General features: G+C 41.7%; 1 protein-coding gene across 4 annotated transcripts in view; it reads right to left on the reverse strand.

Moving 5' to 3' along the window:
• The window catches only part of LOC143962609 (threonine--tRNA ligase 2, cytoplasmic-like), a 76078-nt gene that overhangs the window by 35010 nt on the left and 19476 nt on the right, over positions 1–21592 (reverse strand). The window contains exons 2-5 of one of the 4 annotated variants that reach the window (XM_077471905.1): positions 13164–13238; positions 5777–5941; positions 5474–5656; positions 4642–4743 (exon numbers count right to left, since the gene is read on the reverse strand). The exons of 1 other annotated variant lie outside the window; for it this stretch is intronic. In XM_077471905.1, the coding sequence (XP_077328031.1) occupies positions 4642–4743; positions 5474–5656; positions 5777–5941; positions 13164–13238 (525 nt within the window). Of the gene's footprint in view, positions 1–4641; positions 4744–5473; positions 5657–5776; positions 5945–13163; positions 13239–21592 lie in introns of all 4 variants that reach the window. 2 more of the 4 variants (XM_077471904.1, XM_077471906.1) reach the window with 2 other exon arrangements.

The raw sequence follows: 21592 nt of genomic DNA on the forward strand, positions 1-21592 counted from the left end.
TTTTTTAGACACATTGGGATATGCGTTTAAAAAATAAAATAAAAAATAATATATATATATTTATATCACACATTAGTATATGTTTTTACAGTAACAGCAGATCAATGCTCATTTTGCATGTATTTGCTAGGTTTTCCTGCATGCGTATTGTATGTAGTCTATTCATAGGCTACATTATGCATTTTATTACAATACTAGTCATTTCTCTTGACCTCAAAAAGCACACATCAAAGCACAAAAAGTGATTTCTGTATAGAGCTGCACCGCAGTTGAAAGATGTGAATGAGCCGGACTGACTGATACTGTACGCATTTCTCTGATTTCCCAGCAATAGCTGATAAAGTAGCAGTTATGTTAGAGACCCTGCCACCAACCTAAAAAAAGTTGCAGGCAAAAGCACAGAAAAAGTAAAGCATTATGAGTGCTTACTTGCGGTGTTTTTTCTTTTCCAGAGATTTTTTTTCAGTTTCAGTGTAAAGATATTAAAAAAGTTTGACCATCACAGAAGAGTCAATTCCACAGTACAACTCCCGTTCCTCTATGCATATCATAGCCCTCTCCTTTTCTGGGAGTGTCTAATTACAATCTGTGCTGGCCCAGCTCCTCTGCCCCTCCCTTCACCTCTCTACATAAAACATTTTATGTAGCTGCTGAAGAAGAATACTATAGAGTAGCCTTTCTCAACTTTTCTATACAAAAGGGACCCCTTAAATAAATTGCAGGTTTTGGGGAACCCCTGCTAAAAGCATTGGGGGTCAGTGGGAAAAATGCTCCTTAACAACTTGACCACCAGAAGATTCTCCAACCCCCCCCCTTCATGACCAGGGCATTTTTGCCATACGGCATTGCATTACTTTAACTGACAATTGCGCGGTTGTGCGACGCTGTACCCAAATAAAATGTATGCTTTTACTAGAGGAAGAGGTGGAATTTATTCCAATTTATTCCAACATTCCATCCCTTCCCTCCCGTCAGAATAGCGATCTGCCTTGATTACATTGGCAGATCGCTGTTCTGCCTCTCTGTCTAAGAATCGGCGGGTGCCAGAGGACATTGGGTACTGTGCACCTCCCAATCAGCTGCCACTCTGCAGAAGGCAGCCGCTGGCAGTGTGTATGCGGGTCCCCTACGCGGAAGTGTCAGATCATGTATATATACACAGGTGATCTGGTGTACAGGTGCCACCCTGTAGCAGTAAAACTGCTACAGGGCGGACATGAATTTAACCACTTCAGAGTCAGAATGCCATGCTAACAGACTGACAATAAGCGCAATAGTGTCATGCCCCTCCATTTTAAATTGTAAGCTCGACCAATCAGGGCCCTCTGCACCCTTTTTATTGAATTATACTGTAACTGTACTGGTTAAAAAGGCATTGTAAAACAACCCATTCCGTTTATAATAGAAATTAAAGACAAAATGTGTGTATAGATATATATAAAAAAAAGCATTATAAATACTAGAGCTGAACGATTAATCATTAAAAAAAATAAATTTGATCTCAACCCCCCTCACAATCATAGGCTGGGTTCACACTGCTGTGATGTCAGACATCACGTGATTTGTACCGCACTGCTGGATTCGCGCGGGTTCTCGCATCACAGCAATGTGAACCGAGCCTTAATCCAACATTTCCACAATTCATGTAACAAGTACAGAGCAATTTTCTGCTCACAACTGTCAAAAAAAAAGGCAACCAAAAGTTTATCACAACATTGGTCAGCACTGAGAGATAAAAATAAACAAACATTGTATCATTTGGTTCTTTTAGATCAAAAGAATGAACTTCGGTCTGTAAATGAAGTCAGTTTAATCACTTAAAAGAATAGGCCTTTTTCTGACACTTGTTGCTTACAAGTTAATATCAGTATTTTTTGCTAGACAATTTACTTAAAACCTCTAAACATATATATATTTTTTAGCAGAGACCCTATAGAATAAAATGGCGGTCGTTGCAATATTTTATGTCACACTGTATTTGCGCAGGGGTTGTTCAAACTATTTTTTGGGGAAAAAAATACACTTCAATGAATTAAAAAAAAATAAACAGTAGAGTTAGCTCAACTTTTTGTATAAATGTGAAAGCGTGATCTTTATTCTAAGCAAAAAAAAAAAGTCAGGATTCTCATTTTATCCAGGATCGTGCAGCTCTATTAAATACCCTTTCTCTCCTTTTTATAAGTGATAACATTCCCTCTGTTCTCAGCTGCATAAGAACTGGGGAGGGAGAAACAGTAGCATACTGAGCTTCCCAGTGAATGGCTGTGCGGGGGGGGGGGTCTCAGGACAAGTCTGATCATTGAGTTTCCAGCACAGCTAGGGAACCGACTAAGCTGTGCTCTCATGCCTAGTGTGGTCACTTTTTAAATAGGAAAGCAGAGGGACTGGCAGGAACACCAAGGATTTCACACACCGGAAGAGAAGAAGAAGAAGCTGAAGGAGGAGAAGGAGAAGGAGAAGGAGAAGAAGAAGCTGAAGGAGGAGGAGGAGAAGGAGAAGGAGAAGAAGAAGCTGAAGGAGGAGGAGGAGAAGGAGAAGGAGAAGAAGAAGCTGAAGGAGGAGGAGGAGAAGGAGAAGGAGAAGAAGAAGCTGAAGGAGGAGGAGGAGAAGGAGAAGGAGAAGAAGAAGCTGAAGGAGGAGGAGGAGAAGGAGAAGGAGAAGAAGAAGCTGAAGGAGGAGGAGGAGAAGGAGAAGGAGAAGAAGAAGCTGAAGGAGGAGGAGGAGAAGGAGAAGGAGAAGGAGAAGGAGAAGCTGAAGGAGGAGGAGAAGGAGAAGCTGAAGGAGAAGGAGAAGGAGAAGGAGAAGGAGAAGGAGAAGGAGAAGGAGAAGGAGAAGGAGAAGGAGAAGGAGAAGGAGAAGGAGAAGGAGAAGGAGAAGGAGAAGGAGAAGGAGAAGGAGAAGGAGAAGGAGAAGGAGAAGGAGAAGGAGAAGGAGGAGGAGAAGGAGAAGGAGAAGGAGAAGGAGAAGGAGAAGGAGAAGAAGAAAAATAAACTTTTTCATACAAGCACATGGTACAGCAGGCACATATCAGGAATATGAAACGTTGGGTTTACGTATTCCTTAAGAATGGCTCTAGTGTCACTCGAGTGACGGCTCTGAATCTGTTGGGGCTGCCGATATCTCACACACACAATGGTGACACCACCAGGGCCCCTTAGGCAATCACACAAAGGGAGCTTTTACAGATAAAATAACATGCATAAAATATGTTAAATACACATATAATCTTATAGGAAGATTATGTTAAAACCAACAGTCGGGGTGCAGGTTCTATTTTAAAGGAAGAGCAAAAATATTTTATAGGCGTGAAAATTTACAGGTCAATGAATATTACATTGAAATGGTCTTTCCGTATGGTGTAGAGCAACATTCTGTATCTGCCTAGCTTGGGCGATTACCATCAGTATGAACACAGGTCAGAGGGCAGCAATTCATTTCAGTATTCTGTCATGTAAACACGCAAAACAATTTCTTAGTGCCATTGTTTTTCTGCAGAATGTCCTTACGCTGTACTACAGCACAGATCTAGTAACGACGGGCCAATAAGGGAATCAAAAAGGGCACAGGCAATTTTTTTTAATAGATATTTATTTTTATGTACAACTGTATCTTCCATTCAAATACAAACTTAAAATGGTTTATTAATATATAAAAATGACAGATATGAGGTGCCCTGATGTAGGTCAGCCAAGTGAAACATACATGTGTTGGCAACACCTCATGCTAGACCACGCTGGAACGTATTACAAATTAAATTTTAATCTACATTAGACTTCCTCACAGAGCTTTATATTCAAACAGATATCATCGATGAGTACTTTTGATACACGATTACAACAGTGATACAATGGCCAAAGGAAATAATGAATAGGAACAGGTGAAAAGAACACCAAGTAATTGCTGCTCAGTAACACGCCTCGGACTGAACATGCACTAGGCAATTTGGTGGCCTTTAATAAGCCACAATCGCTTCCCAGTTTTCCCAAATGCAGTTGAAAAAATGTTAGTGGTTGGAAGGCATCAAAACGGGCAGGTATATAGTCAGCAAAAACCATCCAACAATAAGTCCTTGCCTAGTCACTTCTGCCTAGCAGCACTAGGGTTGTTGGTTCAAATCCCAACCATGACACTACCTGCTTGGAGTTTGCATGTTCTCCCCATTACTGCGTGGGTTTCCTCCTGGTACTCCGTTTGCCTCCCACATGCCAAAGACTGGTAGGTGAATTGGCTCCTGTCTAAACTTGGCCCTAGAATGTATGTATGTATGTATGTATGTATGTATGAGTAAGTTAGGGACCTTAGATTGTAAGCATCTTGGAGGGCAGGGACTGATGTGAATGTAAATATATATATATATATATATATATATATATATATATATATATATATATATATATATATATATATATATATAAATATATATATGTGTAAAGCACTGCGTAAACTGACGGCGCTATATAAAAAACCTATAATAAATACAATTTATATAACCAATGTTCATCATCTAAAAAAAGTTTCAATAGATCTTCTAGCAAGCGTTAAATCTTTTAAACAATGCAACGTCACTAAAAACATCCCCACTGATCTTCATTTTTATATGCTGGGTTGGTCTCATAAACTGACATTCAAACACACTCTTACCTCCCGATTGGCAGGATGGGTTCCTTTTCCTTTGGGTCGCCCTTTGTTATCCTCTACTGGGATCGGACTTCTCTTCAGTAAAAGTAAGAACTTGTCTGAGGACTATAAATCAAAACAGAAAATGTGTTCAACTGCAATACAAATAAAACTGCAAAAAAACTAAGTGCAACAACCCATGACACACATACAGAGATCCAAGAATTCGACCCTTCGCTAAATAAGCGATATAGTGAAAATAGACCAACAAGGTGGTTGAATAGAATTCAAATCAGTAGATGGACTTCTGTTTACCCACAGTGGTCACATAGATCGAAATTTGGCTGGTCCCTGCTGAACTGGCCAAAGTTTGAACCATGTATGGGCAGCTTAAATGTCTCAGTGACATAATCAGAAGAGAAGGGGATTCTTCCCAAAAAGAGAAAGACAGCAGTTAAAACCTGACAGAGGTTCAAATCCTTCTGCACTCCAGTTTAATACCAACTGGAAATAAAAGTACTTTCTACATAAATTCAACTGAAGGGGGATACTTCTAGAGCAGGGATCTCCAAAATTCCTAGGCAAAGTGCCAGTTTACAGTTCTTCAGGCTTTAGGGGGGCCAGACAGGCCAGCGGTAGTTGAAAATGCTCTGGCATCAGTACCCCATCATTGGTTTTAATAGGAGGATTGGACCCCCGTCAATGGTGTCAGTTGAAGCAATGGTGCCACAAGCGCCAGATAAAGGCAAGCAAAGTGCCGAATCAGGACCCTGGGCCATAGCTTGGAGACCATTGTTATAGAGTACTGCACTCAAATGACTATGGTAATTTTTTTGATTTGTGACTATATACTCACTGGGTTTTGAAACAGGATGGTCCATATGCTGTCTGATGATTTATAGTGTGACTCTTCAAAGTGTTCCAGCTGTTTGGGTAAATTGTGGTTATTAATATTTTCTAATTGGCTGTGAGTTGCTTGCTCCCTTGTCTCCTCCAACCGATGTATGATGATTGTTGATGCAGGTTCCTTTACATCATCCTTAAAAATACATTTATATGAACAATAAAAAGGAATGCAAAGGCAATATGGATAATAAATGTTAAAACAAAAAGCGTAAAAAGCATAAAAACTATAGAAAATAAATAATTAAATCCTTACCTTAAGTGGGAAAATGACCTTCCATGGTCTGTTTGTTGCATCACAATATTCCCGTGGATGAACAAGCTGAAGGAAACTTGGCTGTCCACTTTGAGTTCTTAATGTGGCCTGTGCTGCGTAGTGACATCTCCGTGTTCCCACTTCCTGCTGTCTTTTCAGTCTTTCCTGCTCCATAGTCATTGTGCAAAAAAATAAAAAAATAAATCCGATTTACTTTCTACCCATTAGGAAATTACTACTGGTGATTATGAGAGTAAATTTGTTTAAAGTGAACCTGTGGCCAGGCTATGGACAATTAGGTATATGCCCCTTTCTCAACAAGCAGTTAAATATTTCTTTTTTTTTTTTTTTTTTTTCCCATGAAATTTTTTATTAGTATTAAAAGAAGCAAATACAGAAATACAAAATGTGAAATAAATGAATAGACATTGTGCGTATTCGCATACTATTACAGGATAAATCTGACCAAACATATGGAACAATCAAGTCGTATTAATATTCAAACAACTTTTCTGAAGCTCCACTAATTACTGGTGATTACAACAATGCAGAATACGGGAGCTTATCGAGCCCTATCTCTCAAAGTATGGGATCGGAGTTAATAATAGTATTGATCACATATTCACTTCAGAAAATGATCCGTAGTGTCTGTGTCCTGGCTCGCTGTATGTGAGATCATGTAAAGAGAAGTGTTATCTGTCTTGATGAGTTTAAGGAGCAAGGAAGGATGTCAGTCCATCAAGGTAAGCTAGTCTTTTTTTGGGGGGGAGGGGGAAAGTCAGTCTTCTAGAGGGGGATAGGGGATACAGGGGGCGATGGAGAGGGGGGGATATTGGGGGGGAAGGTCAGGTAGAGAGTGTGGGTGAGGGAGGGTGGAAGTTAACCAGGGGAGTCGCCTTCTCGACCCCCTCCACTGCAGTAGTGAGGGGAAAGTTTCTCGTGAGGGCCCCCGGCCTGCGGGAGCTCCCTCTGGGACCCTGTAAGGATTGAATCCAAGGTTCCTGATATAAATGAAGGGGATAGTCTGTCCAGGAGGGAATGGTTAGAATAATATAAATCAGCTATTGGAACAAGGAGGAGTGTTAAGGTTCATCAGGGCAGAATACCCATCTGTGGTTCGAAAGTGGGTCCAACAGGCCCACGTCTGTGTAAATTTGGATGGGGAATCTCGTGCTATGTAGATTAGCTCTTCCATCTCGGCTATTCTTCCCACGCGTGTTAGCCAGTCAGACACCGTTGGAATGTGGGACGTGCCCCAGTGTGTTGAGATGCATAGCTTGGCTGCATTTATCATATGGATCCCCAGGGATCTCTTGTACGATCGGGTCGAGGTAGAAACGTGGTGAAGAATAAGCCGAGCTGGTGTAAAGTCTAGAGGGTATGTAGTTACCTGGGAAGTTATGTCACGGACCTGCGTCCAAAATGACTGAAGCAGTGGGCAAGACCACCAAATGTGGAGAAGTGTACCTTTATCGGCTGAGCATCTCCAACATTTGTCAGAGGTGTCAGGTTTGAATTTATTCAAAAGTTCTGGCGTGCGATACCACCTGGTGAGTGTTTTGTAATTATTTTCCTGTATTGTGACATTAAGTGAGCCTTTGTGAGCTATTGTGAAAATCCGTTCCCAGTCAGCTTCAGAAAGGTCAATTTGCAAGTCTCTTTCCCAAGCTCTACATGCCTTTCCGTCTTTAGGGGAGGTCGCTGTGAAAAGCATTGAATGAATGTTTGAGATCATATGTTGTTGAGTTGAAGATTGGGAACATAAGTCTTCAAATGGGGTTAATTCCCTAGATAGGCATGCAGATTGGTTATTTGTGTGGATAAAATGTCGGATCTGGAAGTAAGTCCAACACGGGAAGGGAGGGCTGTTTGGGAGGCTGGGAATTGTGGTGCGTTCCAGAAGTGTGCCCGAATGGAAGAAGTGGCGGGCTAGGACTGTGTCGTGTGGCCATGTGTTCTTTAAAAAGTTACTGGACATACCCGGAGCAAACGCTGGGTTGAGGCGGATAGGCCTAAGGGGACCTGGGTTAGAAGAAATTCGGAATCTCCTGCAGGCCTCTCTGAAGCAATCCAGGGTTGCTCCTATGAGGGGGTGTTTCTTTAGAGTTTGAGGGATAAAGGAGGCTGGAATCCACGGCGTGGATTTCAGCGGCAAATCTGAGAAGGATTCCTCCAAGGATACCCAATCCTTACTCTCTTTGTGTAGTGACCAGTCAGCAATCCTTCCAAGGTGGCAGGCCCTGGAGTAATTTTGGATATCAGGGAGGCCAATTCCTCCCTTACCTTTGGGTTTGGAGAGTTGGGTGAAGCTAATCCTCGGACGTTTATGTTTCCAGAGGAATCTCAGCGATATACTTTTTACTGTCCGAAAAAATGTTAGTGGGAGTTTTATGGGAAGAGCTTGTAGTAGGTACAAGACACGTGGAAGCACATTCATTTTTAGAATGGCTGCACAGCCAAACCAGGAAAAGTGTGGTCGATCCCACCTTCGCAGATCTGCGGAGATGGCACGAACCAGTGGAGCAAAGTTTTTGGCGTATAGATCTGATAGTTGTGAGGTGAGTTGGGTGCCTAGGTAGGTGATGGAATCTTTTTTCCATACAAAGGGGAAATTGTTCTGGCATTGGGCAACGAGATCATCAGGTAAGGAGATATTGAGGGCATGGGATTTAGAGAAATTAATCTTTAAATTAGAAATGCGACGGAATAGGTCGAAATCTCTAAGTAGAGAGGAGATTGATGTCAATGGCTCGGTCAGGAATAATAGCACATCATCGGCAAAGGCCGCTAGCTTGTGTGTGTGTCCTGCCACTGGAATTCCCTTTATGTCATCATTGGAGCGTATACATTGGAGAAGGGGTTCTAGGGTCAAGATGAAGAGGAGAGGGGACAGGGGGCATCCCTGTCTCGTACCGTTTTGGATGGAGAAGGCATCTGACAGGTGGCCATTTACCCTGACTCTTGCTGTTGGCGTAGCATATAAGGACATAATAAGGTTATACATTCGGTTAGGTATTCCCAGCTGGCGTAGGACTGCCCCTAGATAGTCCCAGGCCAACCTGTCAAATGCCTTCTCCGCATCCAGTGACAGAAAGAAGCCTCTTTGATTCTGAGTGGTGAGCAAATGGTGTAGGTTAATAGCTCTGATAAGCAGTTAAATAAGCTTTAAAACATGCCCTCACTGACCTCAGTAGCTGCAGGCACTCTAGAGCAACTGAGCCTCAAAGTTCACAGCAGAAACACAGACATTCAAGTCAGCTCTCACAGCATGTTGGGTAGGTGAAGTGGTGTGGTAGGCAGCAAGCACACGGTTCCGATTTGCAAAGAACGATGTATTGAAACAGCATATAAAACAAAAACGGGCCCAATGGCAAGGCTCACTCAACCGGTGTCATTTACAACCGTGCAGTGGAGAGGCAGCAGTCTGCAGACTCAGGGTGGCTGACAGAATCTACCATGAGGAGCAGAGTGTGCCATGGCCAGTCTGAACTTTTCCCTATCACTGGCACGGTCCTGACAGATGGGGAACCTGTCCCTACCCTAGCCACTGGAATAAAGCATGCCAAAGCCAGGGGTCAGAGTCTTAAATAGACTCTGCTTGACCCAAGATGGCAGCCAGGGTCACATGGGGCATGTGCATCCAACCGGATCACTGCCCTGGGTCTGAGTGACCTGGTCATACTTTATCTTAACAGTTGATTTCCACGCATTAAAGGGCTACTACTGGTGAACTGCTAATGCATTCCAGCACCCTGCAATTTTTGCAATAATAGATATTTCTACAAAGCATAGTGATTTTACAAAAGAAACAAAAAAGGCTTTTTAAAATTTTATACATATTTTTTTTTTTTTATGTGAACACTGACAAAACAAAAAGAAAAAAAAAAAACATACAAAGTTTATATACAAGGAAATTAAATTAAGATGAAAAAAAAAAAAAAAAAAAAAAAAAAAGACACACAGGAACAACTTTTAAACACATTAAGGATTGCTGGAATCAACATTACGTGCAGACGGCAGTCTAAAAAGTATATGGCAACAGTACACAAACTGGACATTGCATAAACTGTCCAATTCGGGACAGGTGGTAGCCCTTAGGCCAGCAGGACAAGGGCAATTTTTATTGGTCTAATTGCACTACTGATATCTCTAGCAATGAATTGCCAAGAATAGCGATCAATTTCTATACATATGAAACAAATATTTAACTTTGGAATGACACAGGGTGGTGATTCTTGCAAAACGTTCCAAATGTTCAATATTACTGCAATTACATGGTACTGGTGTACCTAACTGCATTGGGAGCCTTTTGCATAGCAAACAAATCGCTACTGGTGGCACTTAATCGATAATGATTTCAGAAGTGTGACTGCTACTTAAAGTGTTTGTTACCCCAACTTTTCATATCCCTGACTTGTGCCTGCTGTACCATGTACGAAAAAGACTTAAAGAAAAAAGAAGCTGCGCTAATAGTGAGAAAAAAAACAAAAACAAAAAAAACACACAATGTAGTGAACAGGTAATGGTACTCAAGTATACAAGGTATGGCGATTACATCAAAACCTGTAAACAAAACAACACTATTGGATGTGATAAACCAGGTACATGTGACTTAACTGAGTAAACAAACCATAAATTCCATAAGTGTGTGATATAAAAATAGTCAAGGAATTTGTAGGTGCATACAAGTTTCTTCCATGAAATGTCCAACAAGGAATAAGGGTTAGGAACACCCTGTGGTGGCCCTCTTGTTTTCTCTTTATGGGCCAACACTTATCCATCGACTCTATAGGTGTGGCTGCCCGTCGGAGTGCTGACTTCTACTAAGCTTGCAGGAACGTTTGGCTTGACTAGCCACTGGAGGTGTCGGGAGGACCAAAGGCCCTGGCCGGGTATAGGCCACAAGCTTCCATAGCTTGTTCAGCTGGTAAGCCTCGAGTCTATGTGGTGGTGGATTCACAGTGTCCCTACACTTAGAAGATCCCTCATAGGGTGTTTAAGTGTTTAAGTCACATGCACCTGGTTTATCACAGGAATACGCCCAATAGTATTGTTTTGTTTACAGGTTTTGATGTAATCACCATACCTTGTATACTTGATTGCCATTACCCATTCACTACATTGTGTGTTATTTTTCTCACTATTAGCACAGCATCTTTTTGGTGTGTATTTCACTTTTGAGTTGCAGCTTTTTTCCCCTAATTTAGGCATACTAGCGCAGTTATTTTTCTTTGAACATACTTGTGAAAAATATCCTATTCTTTTTGCTTCCTTTGTGTGAAATCCCTGCTGTTCCTGCCAGTATCTCTGCTTTCCTAATAAAACAAACTGACCAAACTAGGCAGGAGAGCACATCGTGGTCAGTTCTCCAGCTATGGTATGCTGACCCTCACACACACACACACACACACACACACACACACACACACACACACACACACACACACACACACACACACACACACACACACACACACACACCCTTTCACTGGGAAGCTCAGTGTGCTGTTGCTTCTCCTCCCCCAACTCTTATGCAGCTAAGTACAAAGGGGATGTGATCACTTATAAAATAAAAGGAAATAAGGTATGATTTTTTTTTTTTTTTTTTTAGTCTATACACAAATGTTTTGCCTGTCTCCATTTTAAATTAACCAGTTGCAGACCAGCGCACGACGATGTACGTCGACAGAATGGCACGGGCAGGCAAATGGGCGTACATGTACGTCCCTTTAAATTTGCCGCCCTGCCATCGGGAGCGCACCGCCAGCGGTGGTCGGGACCCCCATGAGTCCGGTCGCAGGACCCGCGGACTCGATCGCCGCGGGCATCCCCGCGATCATCTCACGGAGCGGCCGAATGGAGAAGTGCCGTTGTAAAAAACATTTCTCCATTCTGCCTAGCAACTAGTGACGCTGATCTCTGCTCCACGTGATTGGAGCAGAGATCAGTGTTCACTAAATGAAAGCCCAACCCCCCCACAGTTAGTAACACACCCCTAGGAACACTTAACCCCCTACACTGCCACCCACTGGTTAACCCCTTCACTGCCAGTGTCATTTACACAGGAATCACTGCATTTATATAGCAGTGATTACTGTATAAATTACAATGGTCCCAAAAATGTGTCAAAAATGTCCGATGGATCCCCCACAATGTTGCAGTCACAATAAAAATCGCTAATCGCCACCATTACTAGTAAAAAAAAAATAATAAAAAATTATTAATAAAAATGCTATAAAACTATCCCTATTTTGTAAACGCTATAACTTTTGCGCAAACCAATCAATAATCGCTAATTGCGATTTTTTTTTACCAAAAATATGTAGAAGAATACGTATCGGCCTAAACTGAGGGAAAAAAATGTTTTTTTTATATATTTTTGGGGGATATTTATTATAACAAAAAGTAAAAAATAATGCGTTGTTTTCAAAATTGTCGCTCTATTTTTGTTTATAGCGCAAAAAATAAAAACCGCAGGGGTGATCAAATACCACCAAAAGAAAGCTCTATTTGTGGGAAAAAAAGGACGTCAATTTTGTTTGGGAGCCACATCGCACGACCGCGCAATTGTCAGTTAAATCGATGCAATGCCGGATCGCAAAAAGTGGTCTGGTCTTTGACCAGCAAATTGGTCCGGTCTGAAAGTGGTTAAATGGGTTGTTTCACAAGGTGATCAATTACAATCAATTTAAGATCGTCCTTGTGATCCTAGCCTTAGGAGTATCTTTCCTAAAGTCTGTGCTGTTTATCTTCCTCCCATTCTGCATCCTTCATCACCAATCACATTCATATTTCCTGGGCAAGTTTAAAATTGGGTTGGTGGCTTGAATTTTTTTTTTTAGTTGAAGCGTTTTTAAAACACTGAAGCATTAAAACATTGGAGTTTATTAGACCAAAGACTTGTAATGAGAAAGTGTAGCATCACAGTGGAGTGAACATTGATTGAGGAGAACATGCAAGACTGACAAGGAACTTTTACTTTACAAGACGATTGCCTTTATTACTACCCTGTTTCCCCCGAAAATAAGCCCTACCCTGAAAATAAGACCTACAAGGACTTTAACTAGGGCTTATTTGGGGGGTAGGGCTTATATTGCAGCCATCACGACAATCAAGCTAGGTCTTATTTTCAGGGAAATAGGCGGAATCCTTGTATTAGGATTGACAGTTCACCAGCAAAGCTTTAGGGATTTGTGATCTCCCAGGTGCTGTCATAAATATTGATTCAGCCAACAAAATGGCTGCCTCCTTTGCATTAGCACAGACAACTAAAAATACAATGGCTTGTTATACACAAACTAGCAATGATAGCATTTTCCATAAGGTCTATAACTGGAACACAAAAACCTCCAGAAAGCCAAGATGTTAAAACATTGAAAGTACATACCTCCTGCTGTTGACATTTGGTTCCTTTGTTGACTTTCTTGTTCTGAGAAGCTAGATGTCCTTCTACTGTAGGTTTCTGTAAGAAATGGGCAGTATGTCAATGAACAGGTTGTGGGCTTCTTAAAAAAACGACTGAAACAGTGCAAGATGAAGGTTAGACAAGCACAAGGAATTTAGAGAAGAAACATCCACAATAAAAGCAAACTCGCCATGCAGATGTGTTAAACTTTTATTAACTATGCAACCGCAGAATCCCAGCACTTCCATTGCACACTGACATTCATGGAGACAGGCAGCTATGATTGTATTCCACCGCTCGTGAAAATGCAGGAGCAGACTACAGTGCCTAGGACTTTTAGAACCAGTTTGTTGTATATGATGCACACTGCAAAATGTTTTTGTCCATTTTCAAAAAGGGAATGCCTGGGGGTGTTCACAATTCCCTTAAAACTATGGTAGCACCCCCACTTCCTCCACCCACACATGACAGAGAGGATTACCCCATCCATACCCCAAGAGTATTACAAAAACCGAGCCTCTTCATTCCTTGTCTACCACTCACATGTTAGTCCAACATGGGAATGACCATTTGTAGGTCACAACATTTAGAAGATAACTTTTCTATGAGAATGGTCTCCAAACTGGGGCCCTTTGCTTGTCTTTATCTGGACCTTGGGACACTATTCCACAAGACACTTTTTTTGCCGACTGACACAAACAATGGGGCACTATTCCTTCCAATGAAACCACTATTCCTCCTAATACCAAATGTGGCGATGTTTACACCCAGGAACATTTCCACTTCTACTGGCCACAGTCCAACCCCCCCCCCCCCCCCCCCTAAAGTCTGAAGCACAATAAAATGGCCCTTTGTTTAGAAAGTTTTAAGGCCCCTAATTTATGAGATTTCAAATGAATTTTGAATGTGGATGCTATGGATACAAGTTTTCACTGGTTTGTACAACGTTTCTTAACCCCTTCCCCCACCTCCTGGCCCTTTAAGAGGTTCTAAATGCCGAGAGGCGGAGGTGGGCATTGTCATCATACGACCACTTTGATTGGCTGTCACATACGCGTACCCAGCAGTTTCCTGAGCATGCGCTCTAAGCACAGTAGTTTTTTGTACACAGGGCCACATATGCGCCCACTTGGCGTTAAAGTTCACCCGCTGAGAGACTGCATATATGCGTATGGCCAGTAGAAAGTGGCTAAGTGATGTATGGAGTGACAAAACAAAAACAAAAAAGGTAGAATTATTATTAAAACACACCACCATGGTCCCCATGGCCACCCAGTTTACCTCTGGGTATAGAAAAGCCTGTGGCTATCTACCCTCCATCTCATGATGCAGTTCTGAGTGCAGGGCCAAAGAACAGCTTTCTAGAACATGTGTGGTGACTGATTCAAGTATTTCTGGTGAAAATGTAACGCCTATCAAAAGAATATTAAACTGAGCACTGTATTATTCAGTAGGAACGTTTACATTGCTTCCCACTACTAGAAAAAGGGAATCATTGTACAACTGGCAAATACAGGAGTTGATTTACTAAATGCAAATAGGCTGTTGACTTTGCAAGGGAAGCTGCATTTGGAAGGGAATCTTCTCTGGACGTGACTGTGGTCTAATTTCACTTTGTCGAGAGTACCCAATTGCGTGCAGAGAAAATGAAAAAAAAAAAAAAAAAAAAAAAAAAAAAAAACAGCATTTTTGCTTGCACGTGATCGGATGATGGAAGCTGGAAGTCAGCAGAGCTTCACCTCGTTTACCAAGCTCTGGATAAAATTCACTTGCAAAGTGCAACTTCCCTTCCAAATTGAACAGACTTTTTGTCTTTAGTAAATCAGACCCTTTGCAATCTAACGATTTGCTGCTTTTGGTCTGCCCTATGAGGAAATGAGCAGCAAAACAAAGCATGATGTGATCATCATCTAGTGCAGAGATCGTTATCTTGGAAACTGCATGGACTTTCCTGAACAGCTTCACACCCTAGTATAATATTTATATATATATATATATATATATATATATATATATATATATATATATATATATATATATATATATATATAAAAAGGGAAGGGAAGGAGGATGGAAATATGTCAGGGTACACATGCTGCCAAGCACTGCCAACAAAAAGAGGAAACCTATATTCCCTGTGACCTTTACTAATTAGTATCATCTCTGTATCTCAGTTTCCCCCTTTTAAAGGGCACCGATGAGTCGAATCAGCCATTGACTTTTTTAAGAATGCCAGTGGTAACGCTCCCTATTGGCAGTCCCAGCTCTTAGCCCTCTAATGACCATTGTATTCACACAGCCATGGAAACAGGTACCTGGTGAAACCCATATATTTCATCAATGGTCATGTGTTGGCATGTCAGTATTTTCGTGAATAAATGAGAAGCCCAACAGATCTCAGGTGGAGAACTCATATTCCAACAAAACAACATGATTCAGTCCACAAATCTATTCAATACCAAAACATAGATTTTAAGTGGAATTTGTATTTAGATGGACGTTCACCCTCTTCACCAACTTTTCATAGTTTTCCACCTTTCACATATTTACATTTCATTTTTTATTTATTTAATAAAAAGTGGGTTAATGTCCTTTTTAACTTTATTTAGGTAGTGCGATTGCCATGCAAGGAGCACACGCATGCACATTAGCCCATGTTACACTGCACAAGATCCATAAAGTAAACCTCATGTTGAACAGAGCTGAAATAATGATCAGTACAGAAATTTGCTGACTCTATGACTGTCCTGCCAAACATTTAATAGACCTTCAGTTTGTCTAGGTCTGCTCTTTTTGCAATCAATTAGGTGTCTTTGATTGGTAATTTAAGCTCTGATCAAGCAGCAATAACCAAGTGCCCATAAAAGCACCTACTTACCACAATGGCTGCCGCCAAGAGAGGGAATACTCGCTTCATTCCAGGACAACATTGCCTCCAGACTTTCCAAAGAATATATTTTGCCCAATTCACGAAGGGTGAAAAGGAGTGTCCACATCTTCAGTTTGGTTGGTTTTCACGTGATTTGTTTCCCACTGAAATTGCTCTGATGATAGCAAACTTTTTTTGGCGCAAGCTAAAGTTCATTTTGTGCCAGACTTTCAGTTTCAAGTGTTAAAGTGTGTTTTTTTTTTAAGTAGGAGTATAGAAAGAAATTGATAAAGGTGTACTGTCTGAAAAATGTATAAACTAAATAAATATAAAAAAAATACAATATTTAAACATATGCATACACTTATTCATATTTGTGTATAAACTTGGCTCTCAGGTCAAGATGGTACTTCATAGTCATGACACATGTATACAGTATCTCACAAAAGTGAGTACACCCCTCACATTTTATTACATCTTTTCATGTGACAACACTGATGAAATGACACTTTGCTACAATGTAAAGTAGTGAGTGTACAGCTTGTATAACAGTGTGAAATTTCTGACCCCCTCAAAATAACTCAACACACAGCCATTCATGTCTAAACCGCTGTCAACAAAAGTGAGTACATCCCTAAGTGAAAATGTCCAAATTGGACCCAAATATTTTGTGTGGTCGCCATTATTTTCCAGCACTGCTATAACCCTCTTGGGCATGGAGTTCAGAGCTTCACAGGTTGGCACTGAAGTCCTCTTCCCCTCCTCCATGAGGACATCTCAGAGCTGGTGGATGTTAGAGACCTTGCGCTCCTCCACCTTCTGTTTGAGGATGCCCCACAGATGCTCAATAGGGTTTAGGTCAGGAGACATGCTTGGCCAGTCCATCACCTTTACCCTCAGCTTCTGGAGCAAGGCAGTGGTCGTCTTGAAGGTGTTTTTGGGATCATTACTATGTTGGAATACTGCACTGTGGCAGGGAGGGGACCATGCTTGGCTTCAGTATCTCACAATACATGTTGGCATGAATGGTTCCCTCAATGAACTGTAGCCCCCCAGTGCCAGCAGCACTCATGCAGCCCCAGACCATGACACTCCCACCACCATGCTTGACTGTAGGCAAGGCACACTTGTCTTTGTATGCCTCACCTGGTTGCCGCCACACACACCTGACACCATCTGAACCAGATAAGTTTATCTTGGTCTCATCAGACCACAGGACATGGTTCCAGTAATACATGTCCTTAGTCTGCTTGTCTAAAATACTGTTTGTGGGCTTTCTTGTGCATCATCTTTAGAATGGGATGAGAGCCATGCAAACCAATATGATGTAGTGTGCAGTGTATGGTCTGAGCACTGACAGGCTGACCCCTCACACCTTCAACTTCTGCAGCAATGCTGGCAGCACTCTATTTCTCAAAGACAACCTCTGGATATGACACTGAGTACGTGCACTCAACTTCTTTGGTCGACCATGGTGAGGCCTGTTCTGAGTGGAACCTGCCTGTTAAACCGCTGTATGGTCTTGGCCACCATGCTGCAACTCAGTTTCAGGGTCTTGGCAATCTTCTTATAGCCTAGGCCATCTTTATGTAGAGCAACAATTATTATTTTCTGATCCTTAGAGATTTCTTTACCATGAGGTGTCATGTTGAACTTCCAGTGACCAGTATGATATAATGAAAGCGATAACATCACATTTAACACACCTGCTCCCCATTGACACCTGAGACTTTGTAACACTAACAAGCCACAAGACACCGAGGAGGGAAAATGGCTATTTGGGCCCAATTTGGACATTTTCACTTAGGGGTGTACTCCCATTTGTTGCCAGCAATTTTGTTGGCTATGTGTTGAGTTATATTGAGGGGGCAGCAAATTTACACTGTTATAAAAGCTGCACACTCACTACTTTACATTGTATCAAAGTGTCATTTCTTCAGTGTTGTCACATGAAAAGAGATAATAAAATATTTACAAAATTATGAGGGGTGTACTCACTTTTGTGAGATACTGCATGTACACCTTTTCTTCAGATCAATTTTAACCACTTGCCGACCGACGAATGCCGATATCTGTCCTCACTTTGAGGACGAATATCGTTATGGTAGCAGCTAGCCACCATAACCCCGGTATCCCCGTGTTCAGCTGGCTGCAAGATAAAAGTGGTCCATGCGGTGGATTTGCCGCAAAATCACTTTCATCGGCGGCCTCCCCTCCGCCGCTCACCGGAGCCGTGGGCAGCGGCAATCCGGTCCTCTCACTGGCTCTGCATGGAGATGAGTGAGGGGGAAGATCGCCCCCACCCGTTTCCATGACACTGCAAGGTGGAAGCGATGTCAAAATGTCACTTCCGCCCATAGCTCTTAAAGGGCCATTTTTTTTTAAATCTTTTTTTTAAATGACAATTTTATTTTTTATTGCATTTTAGTGTAAATATGAGATCTGAGGTCTTTTTGACCCCACATCTTATATTTAACATGTCCCGTCATGCTTTTTTTCTATTACAAGGGATGTTTGCTTTCCTTGTAATAGGAATAATGGACCAATAAACACCTTAAGGACCAGAGGTCTTTTTCCAATTTCGCACTGCACTACTTTAACTGGTAATTGCGCGGTCATGCAATATTGCACCCAAACGAAAATTGCGTCCTTTTCTTCCCACAAATAGAGCTTTATTTTGATGGTATTTGATTGCCTCTGCGATTTTTATTTTTTGCGATATAAATGGAAAAAGAGCGAAAAAATTTTTAAAAAAAATATATTTTCTTCTTTTTGTTATAAGAAAAATCGAATAAACTAATTTTAGTCATACATTGAGGGCAAAATTTATTCAGCCACATGTCTTTAGTAAAAAAAATGTCAATAAGCGTATATTTTTTGGTTTGCGCAAAAGTTATAGCGTCTACAAACTAGAGTACATTTTCTGGAATTTACACAGCTTTTAATTTATGACTGCCTATCTCATTTCTTGAGGTGCTAAAATGGCAGGGCAGTACAAACCCCCCCCAAATGACCCCATTTTGGAAAGTAGACACCCCAAGGAAATTGCTGATGGGTATGTTGAGCCCATTGAATATTTAATTTTTTTGTCCTAAGGGATTGAATAATGACAAAAAAAAAAAAAAAAAAAAAAATGTTTTACAAAAAGTTGTCACTAAATGATATATTGCTCACATATGCCATGGTTATATGTGGAATTGCACCCCAAAATATATTCCGCTACTTCTCCCGAGTTTTTGGAAAGTAGACACCCCAAGCTATTTACTGAGAGGCATGTTGAGTCCATGGAATATTTTATATTTTGCCACAAGTTGCGGGAATATTACAAACTTTTTTTTTTTTTTTTGCACAAAGTTGTCACTAAATGATATATTGCTCACACATGCTATAGGCATTTGTGAAATGACACCCCAAAATACATTCTGCTGCTTCTCCTGAGTACAGGGATACCACATGTGTGGGACTTTTTGGGAGCCTAGCCACGTACGGGACCCCAAAAACCAAGCACTGCCTTCCGGATTTAAATATAAAATGCTACCAAAAAAACTGTTAGCGATCGCAGGGATCAGGCCTGACTCTGCGATCGCTGCAGTTATGTGTTTAGTGTTTTGTAAGTGACAGTGATCGATCGATACTGCACTTGGGTGGGCTGGGCAGAGGGGCAAAACGCAGGTGCTAGCAGGTATCTGGGCTGATCCCGCTAACAATGCGTTTTTTTGGAACCCTGAACTGCTGGGGACGCTAGTATAGATCTGATCAGATCAGATATTTATCTGTTCAGATTCTATACCACTACAGGAGGTTTATGCTTTGCGTGTGGGTGTTAGCGGTACTGGCACTAACCTAGCGCTGCCTGGGGCGACGCAGACCCTGACCCTAAAACCTAATTGATATCACCCGCCGGGTGATCAGGGGGTTAAACCTTTATTGGGTAATAAATGGTGGGTGCCCCGATGCTATAAAAAGCAAACTAACCAGAGTCACCCGTAACACTTATACGGTGATCAGTGGTGAAAGGATTAACTAGGGGCAATCAGGGGGTTCAAATTTTTATTAGGTAGTATATGGGGGTCCCTGGCACTATATAAAAACCTGACGGGGAACCTAAATAACTAACTGGCTAACCAGCATCACCAGTGACACTTATACTGTGATCGCTGGTGAAAGGGTTAACTAGGGGCAATCAGGGGGTTAAAACCATTATTGGGTAGTATATGGGGGTACCTAATGCTATAAAAACCTGGCGGTGAACCTAAAAAAATAACTAGCTACCTAACGACACTAGTGACACTAATGCAGCGATCAGAAAAACGATCGCTTAGTGACACTGGCAAAAGGGGGTGAAAGGGTTAACTAGGGGCAATCAGGGGGTTAAAACCATTATTGGGTAGTATATCGGGGTACCTAGCGATATAAAAACCTGGCGGTGAACCTAAAAAAATAACTAGCTACCTAGCGACAGTAGCGACACTGATGCAGCGATCAGAAAAATGATCGCTTAGTGACACTGGCAAAAGGGGGTGAAAGGGTTAACTCTAGGGGCAATCAGGGGGTTAAATCTTTATTGGGGGGTGATAGGGGGCTACCCTGGACCTAACACTAACTGCCCTGACAGTTTTAACTGTTAAAACTGACACTGAATGCATTGATCAGTAAAGAAATGATCAATGCAATCAGTGACACTGTGACTGGGGGGGGGATCGGGGGGGGTTTGTGTACCTATGTGTACCTATGTGTCAGTGTAGTGTTTTGGTGCACTTACATTTAGTCTTCTCCTCGTAGTCCGGTCAAAAAGACCGCCCCGAGGAGAATGACATCACTTCCTCCTTCCTGTGTAAACAATACACAGTGGGAGGAAGATCGTCATTGGTCAGGAGCGATCCAGAGGGGGTGGCCAGAAACCAACGGCCATCCCCTCATCACGGATCGCTCCTGGAGGGAAACGGACCGCCGTATCCAGCGGGAGGGGGTCCGATTGGACCCCCCACCCGCTGGAAGGCAGGCACGTACATCTACGTGCTTGTGCCTGCCTGTGCCATTGTGATGACGTACAATGGCAATACGGCGGTCCTTAAGTGGTTAAACAGTGTAAAAATGAAAAGGTAAAATAAGTAAGAAAAAAAAAAATGTTTTAAACGTGCCCCGTCCCGCCGAGCTCGCATGCAGAAGTGAACGCATGCGTGAGTAGCACTTTCATATGAAAACGGTGTTCAAACCACACATGTGAGGCATCACCGTGATCAGTAGAGCGAGAGCAATAATTCTAGACCTATACCTCCTCTGTAACTCAAAACATGCAACAACACATCTAATAAAGAGGCCTTATCCTTGAGTGGTTAATACAATACTACACTGGTACATTACAATACATTTATATGAAAAAGTATATGCATTTGTTTGAATAGTTAATTATTATTATTATGAATGTATATAGCAGCAAAAGGCTGTGCAGTGCTTTTCAACATGAGGGCAGATAGTACAGTTACAAAACAAGCAATTCAATACAGGAGGATTATATATCTACTTAGCACTGAAAAATTCT

Source organism: Lithobates pipiens, unplaced genomic scaffold, assembly GCF_037356315.1.
Source record: "Lithobates pipiens isolate NorthernLeopardFrog02 unplaced genomic scaffold, aLitPip1_a1.2 Scaffold_8, whole genome shotgun sequence".
NCBI lineage: Eukaryota > Metazoa > Chordata > Amphibia > Anura > Ranidae > Lithobates > Lithobates pipiens.